Source organism: Pristis pectinata, chromosome 5 (genome assembly GCF_009764475.1).
Source record: "Pristis pectinata isolate sPriPec2 chromosome 5, sPriPec2.1.pri, whole genome shotgun sequence".
NCBI classification, from domain to species: domain Eukaryota; kingdom Metazoa; phylum Chordata; class Chondrichthyes; order Rhinopristiformes; family Pristidae; genus Pristis; species Pristis pectinata.
In genome coordinates, this window is record NC_067409.1 from 19,503,948 (window position 1) to 19,528,406 (window position 24,459).

A 24,459-nucleotide genomic window follows, 5' to 3' on the forward strand; every position below is an offset into this window, starting at 1 on the left:
TGTACTCTTTGCTTTTTGTCTGTTAATAATTTCTTAATCTGCTCTGGTATATCACCCCCAATTCCATGTGCCCGAACTTTGTTTAGCAACCTCCTGTATGGAAGCTTATTGAAAGCTTTCCAAAAATGCAAATACACCATGTCCACTGGTTCCTCATCTACTTTACTAGATATATCCTCAAAGAACTCAATAAAGTGTAATTTCCCTTTAACAAATCCATATTGAATGCGTACAATCTTATTATAATTTTCTAACCTTTCAGAATTGAGAAAGAGAAGTTGAGAAATCTTCAAGCAACTTGCTCTTTCCTTCTGTTTGTATCAGGACTTCGTGCTTGTCATCCCTCTCTCCCATTTTTTTTGCTTTCATTTGCATATTCTGGCTTGCTCGGCATGTCCCAGTAGGACAGACTATGCAACATCATCCAGGCCTCACAACATTAGCAACATATTTCACCGACAAAAGAGCTTAACTGTCCATTCAATGGCTACGTCATTTCACCCTAATATTGACATTCCTTCTGTTTCGTCCACTGCTCTCCTTCACCTTCTCTGCTACTTAGATTTACTTGCTTTCTCTTTCTCAGTTCTGATGAAGGGTCTTCAGACTGAAACGTTAACTGTTTCTCTTTATGCAGCTGCTGAATAACCTCTGAGATCTTCCAGCATTTTCAGTTTTTATTTCAAATTTCCACCATCTGCAGTTTTATTGATTTTCACTTTTTATTTGCTAAGTTACGTGAATATTGCATTATTGTAAATGCCAACATTCTCCAAACTACTTAAGACTACAAAGTCAAAAGTTTCCTATTCTTACTGTCTTAAATAGTAGGGTCACATTTGCTGCCTCTTAGTCTGGAAGAACCAGTTTAATAGTTATGGAAGATGATAACCAGAGCACTCCTTATCTCGATAAACATTTCCCTAAAACTCTGAGATGTAGATCATTTGTAACTTTTTCAGTCTTTAGAGGGCTGTCAGTGAAAACCATAAATTTGTTAAGAGGAAAAGACAGCTGAATCATTTTAAATAACTGTTTTCCCCAGAGATTCAAAATGAAAATTTGCTTTTCGAATTTGTAAAGGATTTCTAAGTTGTAAAATGACTCAAGGTTATGAGTATTTGAATGCGCAGAGAATGTAGGGATATGGAGATTGTAGGCAGAAGGGATTAGTTTAGTTCCTCATTTAATTAGTTTGGCGCAACATTGCGGGCTGAAGGGCCTGCTCCTGTGGTGTACTGTTCTATATTCTACTTCACGGGATTGCTACTAAGAAGCATTTTGACATCAGCTCAAGAAGACTTTAGATTTAAAAGAAAATAAATGCTGGAAATACTCAATAATTTGGGGAGCATCTGCGGAGAGAGAAAAACAGAGAATATATTTCAGGTTAATGATCTTTCAGCACCTTCTGCATTCGTTTCATTCCATCAGTCAAGGATGGATTTCTTGAATCCACCCCATTTTCTGGTCAATCCCCAGATTGACTTTGTATTTCATTTTCTCGCTGCGAAGCTCACAGACTGCACTTCCCATGTGCTGGTCGCTGGAGGACGGAGGCGCTGGTTTTCCTGAGCGGAGGAGGAGCTGCGGAAGGCACGTGGCCGATCTTGCCGGCAGAGCTCGTTGGCCGTCCCGGCGGGGCCGGCACTCGTGGAGCGGCGATGGCGCTGTACAACTTCAAGAAGATCACGGTGGTGCCGAGCGCCAAGGTGTGGGTCGCGGCCGGCAGGAGGGAGCGGGCTGGGCGCAGGGGGAGCACGGAGACCGGCTGCTCGCTGGCCCGGAGGGCACCGGGCCTGGGCTGCGAGGCGCCGGACACGTGTGTCTTCCTCAGTGCGGTGCTCGGGAGGGACGGGGGAGTGGAGGAGCCGGGGTTTGGGGGGGGGGGGGTTAGATGGACCGGGGTGTTGGGGAGGCGGGGGTGTCGGAGGGACGGGGGAGGGAACTGGGGTGTGGGGGAGGCGGGGGTGTCGGAGGGACGTGGGGGGGACTGGGGTGTTGGAGGGAGGGGGGGAACTGGGGTGTGGGGGAGCCGGGGGTGTCGGGGGGACGGGGGGACTGGGGTGTTGGGGAGGCGGGGGTGTGGGGGAGCCGGGGGTGTCGGAGGGACGGGGGGGGGACTGGGGCGGTGGGGAGACGGGGGTGTCGGGGGGACTGGGGTGTGGGGGAGACGGGGGTGTCGGAGGGATGTTGGGGGAAGGGGCTGTTGGGGGGACGGGTGGTAGAGGGATGGGGCTACAGGGGGTGGTGGGGGACAGGGGTGGTAGATGGTCGGGGGGATGTAGGTGGTAGAGGGATTGGGGGGGCTGATGGAGGGAGGGAAGGTGGTACGGGGGTGTACTGGTGAGATGGTAGCAGTCAGTGTGAGGTTGGCACACGAATGTGGTCAGTGGGGTGTGGGCACTTGGGCGGGAGTCAGAGGGAGTGGTGGGCACTTGGGAGGCAGTTGGTGGAGGTGAAGATTTGGGGAAGGTGATCACATTCTTTCCATATGCCATGTCGGGGATGGTGAACTGATCTGTGGTTCAGGTGGGCTTTTGGATCCCATGTGCTGCAAAGGCCCCGTTCACTTTGGGATTTTAGAAAACTATTGCAACTCTTCATAGTATCCTGTCATCAATTGCAGTGGGCATTTATAATGCTTAGAGTAACTTCATTTCACTGGCTCCTTCGTCTGCCAATATTGGACGTTTTATGTTAATCATTTGCCATCAGTTTGTACTTTGATTGGATCTGAGGCTCCCACAACCAGTTTAAGAAACGGCAACTGCACTGTCACATGACACCCTCGTGTTTAAAGGTCTCTGCTGCCACAATAATCTGAAGTTTGCTGAGTCTGGATTTTCTCTAAACTGTTCTGGGATTTTTTATTATAGTAGATGAATGTTAGTTATTTAGCAATGTGAAATATCCAGGCAGCAATTATAATTTTGTTCCATCATTTAGCTTCATTATACAAAAGAAAATATTTTATTGTAGATGCAGTAATCTGAAATAAAAATAAGGCTGGAAGTAATCGGATCAGTCAGCATCTGTAGGGAGGGAAACATCCAGTGTTTTGAAACAGATCCAGTGTCTTTTATCTTCATAGGACAGGCTTGTTGGAAAAAAATGTTGTGTTTGGACTTATCAGTGATTTGTATCAAGAGTGTCATAGAAACATAGAAAACCCACAGCACAATTTAGGCCCTTTGGCCCACAAAGCTGTGCCGAACATGTCCCGACCTTAGAAATTACTTTTAAGATAATCATTTAGGAGACTTTTGGATAGGTACATGGAGTAAAATAGAGGGCTATGGGTAAGCCTAGTAATTTTGTTTTGCACTTCTAGGCCAGAGTTGGTTGTGCAGTCCATTCTCAATTCAATACTGTTAATTCAGAAGAACTATAAATTTTTCTTTTTGTGGTAGGATATTTGATGCATATTTGATTTTAATTTGACCAAGCTTATGGCTTCTAAAATTATTTTAATCATGGCTACTCTGTGGCAAATTGAACATCAGGATTGGTGTGTGACAAAAAGTTGACTTGTTAAGTTTACGTCAATTATCCGAATTTGAAGTTATTGCCAGAAAGTTGTGTTCACGTAGTACTTTCGATGGACTAAACTGATCTAGGATGCTATGCAGTTTTAGCAAAGCAAATGTGATGAGCTTGGGGATCAAAAGCTTGGTTAAAGAATTGACTTTTAAAAGTGTCTTATTGAGTAAATGATGAAATATTAGAGAAGTAATTCCAAAGCAATAGGGTGTGAATACTGAACTAGTCATTTTTAATACAAATGAAAACAGCTGGATTTCTGAAATTGTTGAATTAAATTTTGAGTCCAGAATTATAATTTGCCTAGTCAGAAGCTGATTTGCTTTTCTTTGAGCTTGAGTTGGGCCTAGTTGGAACAGTGTAAAAGGTTTAAGGCAGAGATGTTGGAGTGAGATGGAGAATTGAAATGACAGGCAAATGGAACTTCAGGGTCACACACAGGCTAAGTGGGGTGCTCTGCAAACCAGTCACCCACCAACCTGTGTTTTATTTCTGATGTTGAAGAAAATAAATTGAACACTAAATGCAGGATATTAAATTGGAAGAAGTGAATTACTGCTTTACCTGGAAGAAGTGTTCAGGTCCCTGGATAGTGAGAAGAGATGGTAAAAGGGAAGATGTGGCATCTCCTGCAGCTTCAAACAGAACTGCTGTGAGAGGGGGAGTGGGTGTTGTTGGAGACAAGAATAAACCAAGGTGTTATGTTCATTTAAGAATGGTGGAAGGGGAAGAGAAACTATCTGGTGATAGCATCATGTGAAGCAGGTGATGTGGGTAAACAGGACTTGGTCCCACACATTGGAGGCTGGTGGAGAATAGATGGGAAGATGGTGTGCTGAGCCCTAAGGCTGTATGGAGGTCTGTTTTACCTACACAGGCAATTTGGTTCCGTGAAGAAACATGAAAGCTGCAGTGTGGTCAGTGTCTTCTAGAGTTGCTCACCTGTGCACTGTAGCCTGCGTGTCTGACCTGCTCTGTGTCTCAATTGTCACTGAGTCCAAGTGTAATTCCTAATCTTATCGATCTGATGTACTCAGATTACTACATTAAAAAGATAAGCTTATATTATGTTAGGTTTAGTAATCATGCTTTCAGTTAATTCACATAAATTGAATGAGTATTAAATTTCTTTTTCTGCAGTTTTTAGTTGTATGTATTTCCACTTTCTGATTGTAGACATTTTGAGAGAGAGTGAAAAAGGCCTTCTCGCAGCACGAGGTGTCAGAAAACCATGAGGGTGGTCCAGGGGTGGCACATCAATTTTCCAGCGGATTCGGCCGTTTCATTTCAATACATTACTTCAATTTTCTTAAGTTCTGCTTCCTTTTCTCAACTCTTCTCTTGATCGTTTACCCTTCTAACTTCTCCTTTGGCATTAATTTCTGATGCACTGAAAGTGATAGTGTAATACAGCACAGAAACAAGCCCTTTGGTTCACCATATCCATGCCAACCATCAAGAACCCATCTATATTAATCCCATTTACCAGCATTTGGTTCATTGCTTCTCTGCCTTAGTGTTCACTTGGATACTGATTAAATGTTGAGAGTACAGGCCTCCTCGATCTTCTAAACACTTCACTTCAGATTGCAACCACTTCTGGGTGATTTTCTTTTCCCCCTCAGATCCCCTCTAACGTTTTTACTCCTCACCTTGTACCTCTGCCCTCTGAACTTGGACATTGTGCCACGGGGAAAGGTTTCTCATCCATCCTACCTTTGCCCCTTGTACTTCTGTATACCTCTATCAGGTCCCCCCTTGGCTTCCTCTGCTCCAAGGGAAACAAACCCAGCCTATTTAATCATTCTTCAAAATTGAAACAAACCATTCAAGGCAACATCCTGGTAAATCTTCAAGTCTCCAGCACTTTCACATAATTTGTGTATTTTTATACTTCTTAATTTTGAAAATTTTAATTGGAGACCAGAACTACAGACAATACTCCAGCTGTGGCCTAACCAAAGTTTTATAAAGTTCTACAGTGACCTCCACACTCATTTATTCTCTGCCCCAACTATTGAATGCCAGCTTCCAAAATGCTGCCTTCACCATCTTGCCTACCTTGTTGCCACAATTAGGGACCTTCGGACTTGCACATCAAGATTCTGCCACTTTGGGATGGTGAAACAATAATAACCTCCAGAAACACGAGGATGCTACCAGAGCTAGAAAATTGTACCTCCGAGGAAAGATTGGATGAGTTGGTGTCTTTTTAAATTAAGAGGTATAAAAATATGAGGGGCATAGATGGAGTAAACAGAAAGGACCTGTTTCCCTTAGCAGAGCATTCAAAAAACAGGGTGCATATATTTGAAGTACTTCATAGGAGGATTTTGCAGGTGGGAAGCAACTACATTTTGTTTCGCCCAGAAGAAGCAATAGAGCTCTGGAACTCATTGCCAGAAAGTGAGGTAGAGACAGAAATCCTCATCACACTTAGGCGTATGTGGATATATGCTTGAACTAGGCACCCGAAAATCTAATTCAGCTGTGCGGCTTTCTCGATTGGCATGAACTCGATGGGCCAAGTGGAAGATTCATGTGTCGTAAATTTTCTTTGACTCTGATTTGAAGCAGATGACATGCCATAGGAAAGGCGCTTGAATACATAACATATAGTACATGAGAGGCTGCAGGCAACATGCATTTTAAATGACTATATAGAAGATATGATAGTATAGCATTCCTCTGTAATGGATACAGTTCAAAAGTCAAATAAATGTATTGTAAAAATCTGATAATGCAGTTAATGTGATATTCAAGTGCAACATGGTGAAAATTTAAAATTGCTGTAATCTTTCAAAGGAACCTCTGTGTTATTACAAATAACAGATTTATAGCTTGCAAACATATAGAATGTAGTTTCAATTGGAATTGCTGCTGGTGGTCCAACTTTTTTTTCTCTCTTTGCATTAGGACTTCATTGACCTGACATTGTCAAAAACCCAACGGAAGACGCCAACTGTGATTCACAAACATTATCAAATTAACAGAATTCGTCACTTTTACATGCGAAAGATCAAGTTTACGCAACAAAACTATCACGACCGTCTTTCTCAAATTCTAACTGATTTTCCAAAACTTGATGTAAGTCACTCATTGTTGTGAATTTGGCACATTTGTGTTGAATGTTTTTTTTCTGCAAGTATAAACAAGTTTAGATTAATAGCAAATAAATTGTAAGTATCTTTTTAAAATACTTATTAAGTACACATTTATGTAATAATGTCCAATTTAATTAATGATTTTTTTTCTGGATGTCATTAAGTTTAAAAATGAATTTTTCCATCCAAAAAGTTGGGAGGGTGAATACAGGGTGCCTAAAACTTGGTTTTTAATTTCTGCAAGTCAAGAAAAGCAGCACAGGATAATTCCAATATTCCAGTAATAGGATTATTTGCTCCTTTGACTCATTTAAGGAATTTTTGATCAGTTGCAGGCATCTAAACTGTACAATCCCTTTTGCAAGGGAGTTGGTTAATTGCTTGAAGAGGAAATATTTGTAGAGCTGTGGGGAACTAATGGACGGCTCTTTGAGAGAGGGCTTGATGTACCCAATGGCTTCTTCTGTGCTATATCACAGAACAAGCAGATTTCACACAGATCACTGGAGCAGTTAGGCAGCAGGGCTATTCCAAACCCTTGTAAATGTGCTCCCTCATTCTGGGAGCCATTCACATAATTTTTTTCTGGACCCTTTCCAATATCTTTATATACTTCTGATAACTATCACTGCTCATAAATTTGTAATGTTACACTGAGCTCCTGTATTCTAGACCACATGCATGGCCAAACTTAAGGATTTGTACCAAAATTAGATGAAATGACCCCATTTGTGTTTCAAGTGTAATGTTAATATGCAGTCTGTGTGAACATGGTACAATTGGAGCCCCAGTTACATGGTTTTGAGTGACACTGATTCATGTATATAAACTTTAATCAATATGACCAACGTTTCAACTTGTGCAGTACCCTGCTTCGCTTTTGTGTTGTTTACCAGTACCTCTCCGCTGTTGTGAACCTGGTACAGGTTCCTGCTCTCCACTGGCAGTTCCACGACAATGAATCATCCCACAGTTTGTTGCCAATGAGGGTTGGTATTGGATGGGCCAGAGCAAGTGGTGTGGCTGCTCAATGCTGATGAGCTTGTGACTGCACCCTGAGCAGGTGATTGCTGGGTATGTGTTGACGTACCACATGGATCCTATGGTCTCACTATCACCTTCTCTTGGATGTGGTGGAAACAACTATCTCCCCCTCTTTGGCTGCACAGCTCTTCTCCAGTCTGGAGATTTCTCTGTGGTAACAAGTTCTACAATGGGTTTTGATGATTCATTATGGGTGTGCCTATAGAAAGCAAAGATGTGCACTGTTTCCTTGCCGTGGGGAAGGCAGGGATTCGTGTCAGATTACCAACAGGCATTGGGACAACAGAGATTCAAGTCATGTTCCCACTACTGCCATATGCAACCTGAGTGGTTATTAAAATGTATGGCTGGGTTACATACCTGTGACTGGAGGAGCAGGAGCACTATAATCAGTGCTCTGTGGGGTAGCAGTGTAAAGGTTTTAATAAGACTACAAATTCCATTACTCTGTTTTTAAGTATCCTTTTATTACAAAAAAAGGTTATCAAATCTTGGTCGTAGGTCCTTTCACACATACCCACCCCGCCCCCCCAACCACCCACCCAACCCCCTTTTCACTAGACTTGATGCTTGAGTTGCATGGTTTCAACTTAGTTTTTATTTCAGGAGTGTGTTACTTGTATTATTCAGGGGTCGATTGTCAATGTACATTTTGGGTATGGGTTCTCTTATTAAAAACGTGCATTTACAATCATTGCTGTTAAAGCTTTTTAATCCTAAAATCAATCAGAGGTTACTTTGTGTAATGTCAATGAAATGGAACATCTGGCAGAAGTATCTTTTGATAGTAATTGTTTCTTTTAATGCATCTACAGTAATCCCACGATATGCTTGTGTTAGTGTGGATTATAAAATTCAAGAATTCCATTTTCAACGTTAAGAATTCATCATTAAATAATGTGAGCAATAGCTTGAAATTTCTGGAATTTCAATCAAATAACTTGTATAACAAATTTAAATCTGTAGATCACTTATAGCAGCTGTTTCAAAGAACTCGTGTCAGGAATTGTAAAACTTCTTTCTCTATAGGATGTACACCCTTTCTATGCTGACTTGATGAATGTGCTGTATGACAAAGATCACTACAAATTGGCATTAGGACAGATTAACATCGCAAAGAACCTTATTGACAAGTAAGATCTATTGTTTCATACAAGAACTATTGTAATGATTTTAGACTTCATACACAAGATAATTGTTTTGTTCTGAAAACCAAAGGATTTGGACTACTATAAGCAGTAGGACAGTGCTATACTGCAATTTCAGCTTGAAAGATTCATTTCTTAATTCAAGTGAATTTGCATTCTTATATTTACAAAAAAATATTTTTTGCCTTGCCCATTCAAGCAATTAAATTGTTGTTCTGTCAATTTCCATATGGTCTGATGGTTGTGGCAAAGTATATAATTGATTTGTTTTTTAAAAAGACCAAAGTGACAAGATAAGATCAAACATTTTAAAATTAATTCTTCCATTGATTTATGTAATGTAATATTTTATCTAATAACTCATCAGGAGTTAACTGGGTTGCATCTTTAAAGTGGTGATGCCACTTTTATCTTTAGTGTCATGAGATAATGAGTCTTTCAAGTATGCCAATGAAAACCTGGTTGGTTTTCTAAGAATACCTTATAAGTAATATGTGGGAGCCAAGAGGAAAGAAGATTGATGGCAAAGTTTTGAGGTTGGAAAAAGGTGGGCTACTTTACGGTCAGTGGAAGACATGTATATAATAAGTAAGTAAATGGGATGTTGCAGCAAACATAATTGACAAAGTACATTGAAGTCTTAGAGCCTTTGATCCATAATGTCTGTGCCGACCGTGATGCCAATCCAAATTAATCCCATCTGCTGCACATGGTCTATAGCTTATCTGCTTACTAGTTTTTGATTATATTATATAAATGTTTAACTGAGTCTTAACGAAAAACCTGATTTTCAATTAGTGTTGCTAAGGACTATGTACGTTTGATGAAATATGGCGATTCACTGTACCGTTGTAAACAGCTGAAGCGTGCGGCGCTGGGGCGCATGTGCACTATCCTCAAAAGGCAGAAGCAAAGTTTGGAATATTTAGAGCAGGGTAAGTGCCAGATTTTCTTGTACTTGTTTTTATTATGGCTTGGGATCATTTTACTGGTAGATTTTTGGGATGATATTAAGCGTTGTAGCATCCTTACTTCAACATTTAGGGAATAAATTTAAGCTGAATTTATTGGTTCCTTGGGCCAAATTTCCTTGCCATCACTTTGTCCCAGGTGTTAATATGTACATTAGTTCTGGACTCCCAACTAGCAGGGAATTTCAATATATTAACCCGTCGGTTTCCCTTTTAAGTCTCCTGATCATGGTGTTCAGTACAGATAATTTTGTCATCCAAGATGAGCTCCATTGGATGAGATGCAAATTTTTTTTTATCCTGTTTGTCTGTTGAGGCCTGTTCAAGTATCCTATTAGCAGTGGTTGAAGAAGAGTTGCTTTTCTCTTAACCACACTGTAATTCTTTATAGTATTGCAATTCATAAAATGTTACTATTGCAAAATAATTATTGTAAACTGCTCAAGCCTAAATGATAAGTCATCATATTATCAAAAGTAAATTCGTATATGAAATGCATTGATGTTACAATGTTCACAAAGATTAACTCGTATTTCATTTACTTGCTCAAGTAATAGTAATAATAGTGTGACAGTACTTCTTAAAATTATGCAAATGAATAAATTCTACAGCCATCAGACCTGTAGGTGAAATTATCTTGTTGTGATGGTTCTATTCCTGGCCACCTTTTGAAGATTCATGTCAATGGATTTACCTACATCTTTCAATAGAATTTCATTTGTTTAAAAGTAATTGCTTCTTACCCAGACACACACGATTTATAAGACGGGATTAGTTTGAGCCCTTTTGTTTCAAACAGTTTTGTATATTTTAGTGAATAGAATGTCCAGTATCTTAGTTTCTGTTAAGTGCATTAATATTTCTTTCAGTGCGACAGCATCTTTCTCGTCTGCCATCTATTGATCCCAACACGAGGACTCTGTTGCTCTGTGGGTACCCTAATGTTGGAAAATCCAGCTTTATCAACAAGGTGTGTGCTTTTCAAAAAAAAAATCTTAGTGGATCATTCATCATCTGTTAAAACAGTTTGATTTTAAAAGAAAAGTACATTTACATAATTTGCAAAAATGTTTAGAATGTACAACATCTAAGTTACTGATTTGATGAATGCCTTGCAGTAGTAGTATTTGAAAAGCTGTTTAAGTTTGTTGATGATTAATTTGCCCATTGTTCAATGCAGTAACTAAATTATTCCTAAGATAACACTGTCCAACTAAGTTTGGCACCCAGTCTTATCCAAAGCTGGTAGCGGTAAAGAAATGCTATTGGGTTACACGCAGACATTTGTAGCCCAAGCAGATTTAATTTAATGTTAGGTATCATTGGATAGGAATGTCAACTACTTGTTTTTCACTCCTATTGGCCACATGCTGCTCTCCCTCTGTATTTTTCTCTAGTACTGTATCCCAACATATATCCTTTTCTACTCTTGATCGATCACTTTTCAAAAATAAAAACAATGTTAGTTTGGTTCAGTTACAGCATTTCCCACAAGTTAGAAAGTAGCATGTACAAGTTCCAATTTTAAGTGAGCACATTAATTTGCAGTATTGCTTCATTGTGGAGTTGAGGGAATATTGCAGTATATACCTGCTATTTTTATAGATGGGACATTGAACCTCTTTGCCTCTTCTGGAGTTTGTAAAACATCCTGTGAGGAAGAACAGAGTTCTCCTTGATATTTCCCATAAATACTCACTGGAAAAACACAGTAATTTCATCTGTTTTGCTGTTTGGGGAACAATGGTTCTTTTCAACTGGTAACCCTGTTTTTAACTTAACTTTTTAAATTTTTTTTTTACCTTTAGTCAGTCATTTTTAAACTCACTGCACCTTAAGTCATTGTTATTTAAAAGGTGTTTTGTAAATGTTTTTTAACAACATATGCCTCACAGTTTCAAAATTCTAGTTTGGGCAAATTCTTAAAAGTCTAATGTGTCCAAGCATAAATAAAGTGGTAAACGTTAATGGCAAAATATCCATGTAACTTTCATTTATGTGTACAAAAGATAGCAAGGATATACAATGCCAACATTTATCTCATTTGAGCCACTTCAACATAGTCATAAATTCAAGGCTGCTTTAATGTTCATGCATCATTTCTGATCAATGGCATTCTAGTAATGTCTTTTTGAAGTTTGTTACACCTTTTTTATGTCTTGTGATGTTAGGGAAAGCAGAATTCTGATCATGAGCATTTAGCCTCGTGACTTTCAGGAATTTGATATTGAACAGCTTTCATAGGACAGTCTGCTTTCCAGGAAATCAGAACTTTTTAAAATCACATCGTGATATTTTTAATATTTTTTTTATACTCCTGAAAGAGTTTTGGGCTAATTGGTATGTGGTTAAAAAGTTAAGTTTTAAGGGAAAAATGCTTTAAGCTAATAACTATATTTCACACATGATTCTGATGAAGGAAGCCATAAAGTGCAAATGTTTCTTATGTTTTTTTTTGTGTCTGAGAAATGTTGTTAGTTTGTGATTATTTTGCGTTAAGTAAATACTGGATTGTTTGGACCATAATTCTAGTCACGAGACAATGCCAGATTTGCAGATTCTGTAATAAGAATGGGTAAGATTATTCATAATGTAAACTACACATTTTTTTAAAGCTGAACAAAGTTTTATTTTCATGCAATAAATATATCCTTAGCATTTTTTAAAAATTCCAATTTCTGTTTCATGTTTTAAAAAGTTGCAGATACAAGTTAACTAGTTTAAAGTTTACTTGCAGATTACTCGAGCGGATGTTGATGTGCAACCATATGCATTTACCACAAAGTCATTGTTTGTGGGACACATGGATTACAAGTATTTGCGCTGGCAGGTTCGTTTTCACAAACTTGTTTCGTTAATTTTATGGTAGAAATTATAGGCCTGGTCCAGCATGGAATCGACTCGCGTAGTGTACCTCCAAAATTTACCATAAAAGTCCACACATCAATATATTTTGAGTTTGTTCTTTGAACTGCAAAGTATTATGAATGATGGTTGAATTCTACTGCTTTTCTGACCCAAGAAATTATCAGCAATTTCAAAGGCTGCCAGTATGTAGAGAAATGCTGGCTCTTTGATTGACTTTGGAATGTAGCTGTTTGCTGCTGTTAATTCATGTGGTCTTAGAGGGACACCTTGATCAAATGACAAATGTATTAGATTTGGTTGATATGGTACAGTTCTGAATAAGTAATGTCACATTAATAGAACTGGGTGAAAAGACTTTTTTCCCCAGCTGGATTAGAATCAACAATTTGCAGTTAATTCAGTAAATGTGGTGGGAGGTTTTCAGAGATGATTTATGTTGCATTCTATTCTTAAATGAAAAATAAAATAATCAGAGATCAGGCTGGTACTGAGTGATAATCCTTCTGCTTCAGGTGGTTGATACTCCGGGTATTTTGGATCATCCATTGGAGGAGCGGAATACGATTGAGATGCAGGCAATCACTGCACTGGCTCATCTCCGTGCTGCTGTTCTGTATGTGATGGATGTGTCTGAGCAGTGTGGCCACACTGTAGAAGAGCAACTGGATCTCTTCAAAAACATTAGACCTCTCTTTGCCAATAAGGTAAAGCTTTGATTTTGAATGTGTAACATTTAGTTGGAAATTTTAGTTGTGATGGCATATGCAAAGGCTGTGCGCACTGTAATTTCACTAAAAATTGGATGGGAATAAAACACTTCATCTTTTGCCGAAATTAGAGAATGCCTTATCTGTATCTGGGTTAATTCCATTGGTTTAATTTGGAAAAGTATATGCAGTTTTTAAAATGGTATACAAAGGATGAAAATGTACAAAGTCTAACTTGGGTAATTTGAATGAAAAGCATCCCAACAGCATGCAAGAAAGAAAGGATTTATCCCAAATTCTAACAAATATTTATCTTGTAACCAGCATCACTAAAACAGATTACCCGGTGTTTTATTTCAATGTTGTTTGGTGAGGCTATTGGTGAATGCAAATTAGCTGGTGGATATCTGATTTATGACAGTGACCACACTTAAAAGCAATTTGCAGGCTGTAAAGCATTTTGGGGGATTGAACCAAAGTTATGAAAGGCATTACATAAACCAGTTGGAGCAAAAAAACCACATATGCTGGAAGTGGAAAAGTGAACACGGTGTTTCTTTGCTTTATGGCTTTCCACAAGTTTGCATACCCTTTCCTTTTTAAAGTGAAGACAATGGTGGCTTTGTTAAGCTGAATTGTTCATTTGTGTTGGTCTTTTTAAACCTTACTTGTGATCTTTCCACCTAGATTAGGAGAGATAAGTACGAGAGGACATGGCTTTAGGGTGAAAGGGGAAAAGTTTAGGGGGAACATTAGGGGGAACTTCTTCACTCAAAGAGTGGTGGGAATATGGAACGGGCTGCTATCTGATGTAGTAAATGCGGGCTCACTCGAGTTTTAAGAATAAATTGGATAGATACACGGACGGGAGAGGTCTGGAGGGTTATGGACTGGGTGCAGGTAAATGGGACTAGCCAAATAACGTTTCGGCACAGACTAGAAGGGCTGAATGGCCTTTTTCTGTGCTGTAGTGTTCTATGGTTCTATCTTGCAATTGAGAAAAATTGGTGTTCTTAATTTTATTGATTTTCTTTGTTTCAGCCCTTGATTATTATTGCAAACAAATCTGATATAAAGAGGATAGATGAACTTTCTGAAGAACAGAAGGTAAGTAGGTTTGAGTATCATATTTCAGCATTAAAGCCAAGCGTCGCATCAGATGGCTTATCTGATCTCTATTTTAAGAATTTTAAAAATCATTTTATGAAACTGTCATCCATATTTGTATTCAATTTTATTTTTAATGAAATGCTGCTTGACACCATCCATTTCTTGAAGACAGAATTGAGAACACTTTGGTATTTTTGTTTCATTGTTCAGTTTGAACTATGTGACAATTTAATCACAATTACACTTTATCCTTACAGAAAATCTTCGCAGATTTGATGGCAGAAGGAATCACTGTTACAGAGACGAGTACTTTGACAGAGGAGGGTATCATTAAAGTTAAAACTGAGGTGAATAGACTGTTTATTTTCCTCCACAGATGCTGCCTGACCTGCTGAGTTTCTCCAGCATTTTGTGTGTTGCTCCAGATTCCAGCATCTGCAGAACCTCTTGCCTCTGTGAATAGTTCTTTCTGCATTTGATATGGTTTATAGTTGAGTCTTTTCTGCATCATTATATTTTAAAACTAATCTTTAAGTCATAATGAAAATATATTCAGAGGAACTTGGATATTTCCATTAAATTGCAATTGAATACTTGGGTAATTAGTTTTATTTCCTGTATTGTAGTCTTATATTTTGTCCATTGCTCAGTCCCTCCAAGCCCTTTAGAAGAAGGTTAAAGTTAACCAGCCCGCAATTGTTAATCTTGAAAGGGGCATGAAGGTGGCAGCAAGTTTTAAAAGTTCTGCAGCAAAATGTTTTGTTTTCGAAAATGGAGGAATCTGCCTACAGCTACTTAGAATTATAGCATCATACAGCACAGAAATAGGCTATTTGGCCTACTGAGTCTGTACTGACCATCAGCACTAAATTACAATAATCCCATTTTATTCTCCCTCACATTCCCATGAGTTCCCTCCAGATTTTACCACTCACCTAGCCTAGGGGCAATTTGCAATCTACCAACCCACAAATGGGAGGAAACCAGAGAACAAGTGGAACCTCTGTTGTCACAGGGAGAACAGGCAAACTTTACACAGGTCAGGATTGAACCCAGGTCACTGGAGTTGTGAGGCAGCAGCTCTACCACTGCACCACCCTGCTGCCCTCCTTGATTAGGTTAATTTAAATTAGTCCACAGGATTAATATTTTATGTTGCTATGTTTGTATTTATGATTTTTTAAATTATTATTTATGTTAGATATTTATGCCTTATTAAAATTGGTCTACGTATTCTTTGCCAGGCTTGTGACAGACTGCTTGCTCATCGTGTTGATACCAAGATGAAAGGTAAAAAGGTGAATGATTTACTAAACAGACTCCATCTAGCTGTCCCAACAAAGAGGGATCATAAGGTGAGTTAAAACACTTCCCTGCCATTGCTATAATATAGACTTGTTAATTACGTGTTGAGTTACAATTCTGTAATACTTCTGTAAAAATATATATATACTTGATTGCAGTTGATAATTTCATCTTCCTACCACCCTTTGCGTTTGAGGTCATTATGCTCTATTATTTGACTTTTATAATAGATAAGTTTTTAGTTTAATTTCTAACAATGTTAAATATTAGAGGGCAGAGGTTTAAGGTGAGGGGGAAAGGTTTAAAGGAGATTATGAGGCAGGTCAGGTAGGGATTTTCCAGCAGAAAGCACTGTATATGAAATTGTAGGAATTATTCTTGCGTTCTATTTTGTCTCTTGCCTACCTTTTACAATAATATGACCAATTGAGATTTTTACCCAGGTTGAATTGTTACAGATGAGTGGGTGAACCAGGAGCTATTTAGTCTTGTTATTATTTTATGATTGTGTTACCTGAAATTAATGGGTTGATTATCTATCTCATGTAAAGCACCACTTTGAAAATTTGCACTACATAAATTTAGTATCTTCTGACATCTTGTGTTAAGTTGGTATTAAAGATGGTTTTGTCTTGTACTGTTCCAGGAGAGACCACCCTGGATACCTGAAGGAGCTACCACACGCAGAAAAATGGAGGTGGATGTGCCAAAGCGCAAATCGGTTGGTATGATTTTAGGTCTTAAACAGTTGATTCAAGTTTCTGCAACTACATTTTCATGTAAGACACTCTGTTCTGACAGGAACGGGACTTGGAGTTGGAGATGGGTGATGATTATGTTCTGGACCTCCAGAGTAAGTACTTTTCTGGAATAATCACTGTTTTCTGATGATCTGTAGCAGACTAAAATCATACATTTTTATAAAAAGTTATGTGTACTTTATTCAAATTTGAGAGACTTTATTCTGATGAAAATATGTAAATTGTTTTTGTTACAAGGTAACCTAAACCAAGTGACAAAAGTTTAAATTAGAAGCAGATATGAACATCATTATTCAGTGATTTTAGAACTACATTTTTATGGTAATTTGTAATAGAGGATCGAGGAGGGATAGCATAAAGACAGCTTTTGCATCTTATATGTAGAACACGATCACTAAAATGCCCAGATAATAATAACAAAATTCAGTCAAAGTGCATGACCTTGGTCTGAACTGGCAGTGAGCTCCTTTCATGTGGAATTGCCAGGCAAAACATGATTGAGTGTCCATTGTTAATGTTTTTATCCATTAGACTGGCATCATGGCTAAAGCTGTCTCTTGTTCTGTGATATTTTGAGCTTCTCCTTTCACTGACAAACTTGAAAGCTTGACACTTCCATAACATTTGTGTGAATAGAAAAAAATTTGTAAGCGTAGTGCATATTTGAAGACCTGGCATACAGTTTTGACTGTGGTTCGTTACTTCAAAGGGAAGCCAATTTGAGCCAGAGTCCTTTCCAGAAGTTTCCAGCAGCAATGGCAAAATTTACTTTGCAGTCAAACACCGAGTACCCAAATGACTGGAAATTAAGCTTTAGTTTGTCTTTTCGTTGGCAGTAGCTAGATTTTCACTGATGTACCAAAGTTTCTTTACACCTTGTTTTTTTTCATTTAGAATACTGGGATTTGATGAATGAGTGTGAGAAACAAGATCTGATACCTGAAATATGGGAAGGTCATAATGTGGCTGATTACATTGACCCTGAAATTATGAAGGTGAGTTAAGTTTTGCATTTTCATTTTAATTTGGTATTTTGTCAAGATTATTTTGTAGGTCAATTAAAATTTCCAAAGATAATGTCAACATTGTAGTTTTATTGTGCTATAAATTGAAGCTTGTTGGACATACTATCAAAATTATATTTGTGTGTTGACATTGTGGTTAAGTTAATGAAGCAGAGGCTTGGGCTGTTGATCTTGGGACCTGCCTGACTCCTACCATGGAAGTTAAAGCATTGAAGATCGAATAATTGTCTAAATCTGCAATAGAAAAGCTAGTATTAGGAATAATAATCATGAAACTATTAGATTGCTGTGTTTCTAAAAGAAAAATGCATTTAGTTTACCAATGTCCTTCAGGGAAGGAAGTCCCTCATCCTTATCTGGTCTGGCTGATTTGTAATTGTCAACCACCAATGTAATTGCGTATTTAAGGATGGAGAATAAATGCTGGTCTTACCAGTGACTTCTAGTCCCTCAAAAGATTTTTTTTAAACTTCAAATTTTATTGATCTTTTCAACTCTAAATACCATCACAAAATGATAATACTTGGCTGGCCTACTCTGAATTTTAATACATGGAGATGGTATTCTGTTCTTAATTACAATTACACTGTGTGTTTTATCAATATCTTTGAAAATTCCTTGAGCGTTTAATGTATTAATTTACTCCAGCAGTGCAGTCATAAAAGGGAATAGTGGTTTGATCCTTGATGGAAAGAGAATTCTTAAGTACTTATCAATGCTCAGTCATTAAAGTTCTTAATGAAATGTTAAACACTAGGGGGAAAAAATAAGTTTCTTTACAATTCTCAGTATTGTAAAGGTTTCATGGATAAAGAATACATTTCAGACTTTTAGTTCTATGCTGGCCCCTCATTCTAAATGGATAATATTGTTAGAATTTTGTAGGGCAGAGGAAGCCATTTGGGAGAATCCCCTTGGATTCTTTGGTCAATATTTTAAACCTTTGCCCTTGGATTACTAGCCCACCTACCAAAGGAAACAGTTTCTCTTTAATTGTGGCTAATCAAATGAATAAATAATCGATACCTACCACTTGTCCAATCCCTTGGTTCTTCCAATTGCTGAAATTTTCGTCCAGTAGCTGCTTCTGGAGTATTGGTCAACACTTCACTACTTGTAAACTGGGATTATGCTTCTTTCCACCTTATTGATGCAGATTGATTCTGTTATATTTAGCTGAATTAAACAACCTTTGTGAATGTTGATTTAATCTAAATGTTTGTATGGAATAGGATGGTTTAAAAAAAGGTTTATCAATTTGTAATGAAATACCTTCAGCATTGAAAGTTTGTTTTAGTGTATATTTTTAACCTGTGTGTCATTTATCAACTAGTTCAGATTTGAGGTCCAGTTCTTTCAAAACAAAAATAGTGTAACTGTAACTTTTCAGAAACTTGAAAACCTGGAAAAAGAAGAAGAATTGAAACAATTAGCAGGGGAATACGATTCAGATTCTGAGAGTGAGGATGAAGAAATGAGAGACATTAGACGGTTGGCTGCTCAGATACGAGAGAAGAAAAAGATGCGAATATTGATGTCCAGAGAAAAACAAACCAAAAAAGGTCCCAAAATGCCCAGAACTGCTAAAAAGGCAAGTACTTAAATGTCTTTACATGACTTTCCTTCAAACAATATTTTCTTACTGTAGGTCATGTGTAGAAGTTCTTGTGCACGTCAGGGTGCTGGTGGTCAATTTCTTTTTCCTACCTCGAAGTAATATTTGAGCTTACGGGACTAGTAGGACTCTCATTCCGTTTGTTACCCTTGCATTATTACTAATAGTGATACAATTGGTGTGATTCCAAAGTGAATCGGCAGCAACTTTAAACGTGCACAGTTAAATGTAAAAATCAGAATTGGCAACAGATACCTGATGCTCCATGTTGTGTACTGTTGCAATCCTCGGTTGAACTCTGCAAAATAATTGCAGTAGTGTGAATTCCCTGTGCTTGTTTATCAGTTCTATTCTATGAATGACTTGTGTCTGAAGGAATTTTGCTTTTAATAGCATAATTATTGCTCAAAATCTTTTACCACTGAAAGGTTTTACAGGTGTGGAGTCTTTTCCCCTCAATTATATGTTAGGGTTTTTATAAAAATTAGAATATGACATTTTTTCCTGTCTCCTCTCTGGAGCTGTATTTCCCTCCCTTTCAGCAGTACGTTGGAAAGTTAGTTACTTGCTTTTAGACCCACTCTGTACGTGAAATTTTGCACTTTCCTCAAATCCAAATACTCTCATCTGCTGAAAGTTCAAAGCCAATATTTTTCGGGGAAACACTTGTGATTTGGTAGGGACTAAGTTTGATCATTTTAAACAATGGAAGCTTTATGTATACGACAATGGAGTTTCCTGATCAAATTTTTAGTTATTTTGAGTTTGTTTCTTTATAAATATTTTACAGATTGAAAGAAAAACTTTGGAAAAGGAGATGGGATCCCTTGGTTTGGATATGGCCAACAAAGATGAGGTAAAGTTGATTTTAATGAATATTATTTAAACTGTGTATTTACAAAATTTTAGTTCTGTTGTCAAAGCTGCTGTATATTGGTATCTCCTGTTGGTGAAATTTGTATAAAAGTGCCCTTTGGGGATGCATCACAAAAAAAATGAAGGATCCTTGGTATTTGATTACAAAGACAATTTTGTTGATTCTCAAAGTACTTGTTTTAGAAAATCTCGCAGAATAGGTATCCTCTTGACTAACAAATAGCTTGTGGCGCCTGCCTAAAATTTGCATTTGAAATAACTGTACATGTGGTCCCTGCGTTAGGCAAGGGTTCCGATCCTGAGAACTGTCTATAAGCCAATTTCGCCAGAAGTCTGAAGCCTCCATTTTCTATAGTAACTTGTGTATATTGCTCAATGTACACTTGCCATAATTTCATTTCATTGAATCACCCTAACACTACCTATCATTAAACTAACTGAATATATACTGTATCCAGTGATTAGTGTATTAAGCCTTGAAACATTACTTATTACTAGCTTGACAAGTGCTTTAAAAGTGTATGGGAGAATTTGCATACGGTCAGATTTTGGTAAATTGGATCATTGTAACCTGGGGAGCCACTCTATCCAGATTATATGGCATGTATTTATTCTGCATTCTGTTATTGTTTTACCTTGTACTACCTCAATGCACCGATGTGATGAAATGATCTCTATGGACAACATGCAGAACAAAGTTTTTCACTGTACCTCTGTACATGTGAGAATAATATAGCAATTTATATTTACTATCAGTCAATATGACTTTTGAGTTGACAAAATGTTGTAATATGGTTTGTTTATTTATATGATGGCTTCCGTTATGTGTCAACACATCAGTGTAACAGAGCCATTTTGACACCCAAGTGAAGACTAGATAATGCAAAGTTAATGTGACCAGTAATTATGCTGAGAGCTGGAGCTATTGCTTCTCTTAGTTGAAACTCCTGAGATTATTCCTCCCTTTGTTCCTGTTTAGTGGTGAATATACTGCAGGTATTGAAAGGAAACAAAGTATAGTCTGTTTTGAAATTCAGTGCCTTGAAGGTCACAAACTATGCCATCCCTTAAAAGTAATGCCAATTTGTAATTAATTTTCTTTGGGATTTAATATTTTTGTGCATTGCAGAAAGTTGCTTAAAATTAGAATATTCTTAAATTGGATTTTGCATATTTAATGGAGGTAACAAATTTAGTTGTTAATCCTTTATGACATTCTTATATTGAGTGTTTGAAAGTTACTGAAGTATGGATAAAATTCATTTTTGTTTGCACACTGTTCAGACACACTACGCACAGCAAGCTCGGCGGTCTAGAAGTGTCACCAGGAAGCGCAAGCGTGAAGAATCTCAGCCACCAACGTCTAAAGCGCGCAGTCGTAGCACTTCTCGTACTCCCCGTGATGTTTCTGGTGTGCGTGATGGAAAGGTTAGTTCCCAATTCATACGCAAACTGATTGTAGTGTAGAGAAGCAAAAGTGGTTGGTATCAGTTCTGCAGAAGTGAGCACATCATTGAATTAGCCACCAGTGATCTGCAAGAGAAAATGTGAAAAACTGATCCTTCAGGGGATGTGCTCGAGAACTGTGGTGACTAATCAAGATTCATGTACCTTTGGCATTCCTGAACACAGATTGGCATGATTGACTTGCCTCCTGAAGATTTGGGTATTATTTTGCCTTGTTTCCTTTGAGGAAGTCTCAGCTGCTTTCGTCTTAGGACTATCGATAATTGCTCAAACAATCTCCACCCTTGTTTCAGGAGATAGGATAAAGGATGTTGTCAATGAGATAGCTCATCTACATTTTTGTGTGTGTTGTGCTTCTGCTTCAGTTCAGCATCTGTTTTGTGGGCTTTAATCACCCATAAGAAAATAAAAAAAGCAGGAATAGGCTCTTCAACCCTTGAGCCTGCTCCACCATGCGGCAACTTCATGGCAGATTATTTCCAGCACCATATTCCTGCCCTATTTCTGTATCCATTGCTTCGTCTAATATCCAGCAATTTATCAATTTCAATCTTTAATACAATCGATAACTAAGCCTGCAGTGAATAGAATTCCAAAAGTTCACCTCCTTTTGTGCTGAAATGTCTCCTCACTTCAGTGCTAAATACCCCATATTTTGAGACTCTGATCCTTGTTTTTTTTAAATTCCAGTTGAGTGATTGTAATTCCACAGCTGCCATGGTGATATTTGCACTCAATCTTTGGATTGTCAATCTGGGTGTCACTTTGGTAACCTGACCCCTGCCACTGCACCACTGAATCCTGTCCAGCTGGAGCTGTATTTCCCTCCCTTTCAGCAGTGCATTGAGAAGTTAGTTATTTGGTTTTAAACCCACCCTGCACATGAAATTTTGCTCTTTCCTCAAATCCAAATACTTGCATCTGCTGAAAGTTCAAAATCACTGTTTTTCAGAGGAACACAGTGAATTGAAAATTTGATCATTTTAAACATAAAATGCTTTAGGGATTAAAACCCACCCTGCTCCATGTTTTAAAAATCTTTCCTCATAGGTTATGCCTTTGACAATGTTGTTTATCCCACTCGTTTTCTCCCCTTTTTGACTTTGAATATCTTTATTGCTTACGTAGATGCTGAATAAGGTGAGGAAGATGATGAAGAACTCTCAGCAGGGTATGAATCGCATGGGCAAGAAAGGAGAGGCCGACCGACATGTATTTGATCTTAAACCCAAGCATCTTTTCATTGGCAAGCGGAAAATGGGCAAAACAGACCATAGATAAATTAACATTGTGCATCAAATTATAGGACTTTCATGTTTGGTCGTAATGCATCGGAAGCTTCTCAAATAACCTGTGATAAAATGGTGGAATGTTACATCATTTAGAGTCTTTCAGTCACGATTGCTCATCAGAACATAATTGTGCCTTTAATGATTCATATATAAAAAGAATTTGAGTGTTAAATTCTGAAGACTTTTTATTAGATGATGTGCATTATATGTAATATTTCTTAGAAAAATATAAAGTATGTAAAAGAAATAAAGATTAGGACAGCAAATGTCTGTTTTGAAACTAAAAGTATAACTTGGGAAGAACTGGCAGAACTCTACTCTGAAGTATGCCAAGTAGAATCAAGTGATCACTTTTAATGGGATTTTGATTTCCTGCCTATAATTTTTTCTTAATGTACATTGTAAACATGACTATAAATTCTTGCATTTATGAACTTAACAAAATGTCTTGTGTTGAATGAATGGACCTGCTATTCAAAGTGGGTTAGTTTAATGATCAGAAGTAAAGCTATTAAATAATTTTGCCCATCCATTGGATTACAATATATTTACAAGGTACCTTTTGTATTAACTTCAGTACAGTTTTTGTTGTTCTGATTATTTTGGAGGATCTTGTTTTTCCCTGCTTTGGAGTTGCAGATATGGGTACTGGCTGCTTTGTTCTGGATGGTGTTGAACTTCTTGAGAATTGTTGGAGCTGTACTTTTGGGTGAAGAGTATTTCATCACATTCGTGCCTTGTAGATGTTGGAAAAGGCCTTGTGGTGTCAGGAATTGAGTCCCTTGCTGCAGGATATCCAGTCTCTCACCCGGTCATGGCTGTGATTTTTTTTGTGTGTGATTGGTCCAATTGAGTTTCTGGTCAGGATTCATCTCCCAGAATGTTGATGGTAATGACATTGAATATCAAGGGTTGATGGTGATTGGATTGGTTTATTATTGTCAGATGTACCAAGATAGCTTTTGTTTTTCCTACCATCCAGACAGATCGTGCCACACATTTGTGCTCTCAATCTTTGGTATCTTCTGTCTGACAGGAGAGGGGAGAAGAAAGAATGACCAGGGTGGGAGGAGTCCTTGATTGTGTTAGCTGTTCTCCTGAGGCAGCAGGAAGTGTAGACAGTCAATGGAGGGGAGATTGACTGGGCTGCGTTCATAACTCTCTGCAATTTCCTACGCTGTTGGGCAGAGTGGCTGCCATACCAAGCTGTGATGCACCTGGATAGGATGCTTTCTATGGTGCATCTGTAAAACTTGGTGAAAGTCATCGGGGTCATGCTTAATTTCCTTAGCCTTCCTAGTGTGCTTTCCCAGCTGAACTAGGACAAATTGTTGGTGATATTTACACCCAGGAACTTGAAGCACTTAACTATCTCCACCTCGCCACCATTGATACTGACTCCACCCTGCTTCCTGAAGTCAATGACCAGCTCCTTTGTTTTGCTGACACGGAGGGAAAGGTTGTTGTGGAGATGATCACTTCTGTGGTAAGGATGTTGTTTGCCACTTATCAGCCCATGCCTGACTGTTGTCCAGATCACAAGACCACAAGACAAGGAAGCAGAAGCAGGCCATTCGGCCCATCGAGTCTGCTCCAAGGAAAGGGAAATAGAAATGGGGAATG

At 38.2% G+C, this 24,459-nt stretch overlaps 1 protein-coding gene across 1 annotated transcript; it reads left to right on the top strand.

Moving 5' to 3' along the window:
* The first annotated feature begins 1,588 nt into the window (after nt 1-1,588).
* On the top strand, nt 1,589-24,453 carry gtpbp4 (GTP binding protein 4). Its single transcript, XM_052016829.1, has 17 exons — nt 1,589-1,712; nt 6,460-6,630; nt 8,721-8,824; nt 9,638-9,774; nt 10,680-10,780; nt 12,548-12,640; nt 13,191-13,382; nt 14,427-14,492; nt 14,753-14,842; nt 15,740-15,850; nt 16,447-16,521; nt 16,602-16,653; nt 17,456-17,556; nt 18,977-19,177; nt 19,992-20,057; nt 21,362-21,505; nt 22,673-24,453. The coding sequence occupies exons 1-17, from the start codon at nt 1,665-1,667 to the stop codon at nt 22,823-22,825; spliced, it is 1,905 nt and encodes a 634-aa protein (XP_051872789.1). The 5' UTR covers nt 1,589-1,664; the 3' UTR covers nt 22,826-24,453.
* The last annotated feature ends 6 nt before the right edge of the window (nt 24,454-24,459 follow it).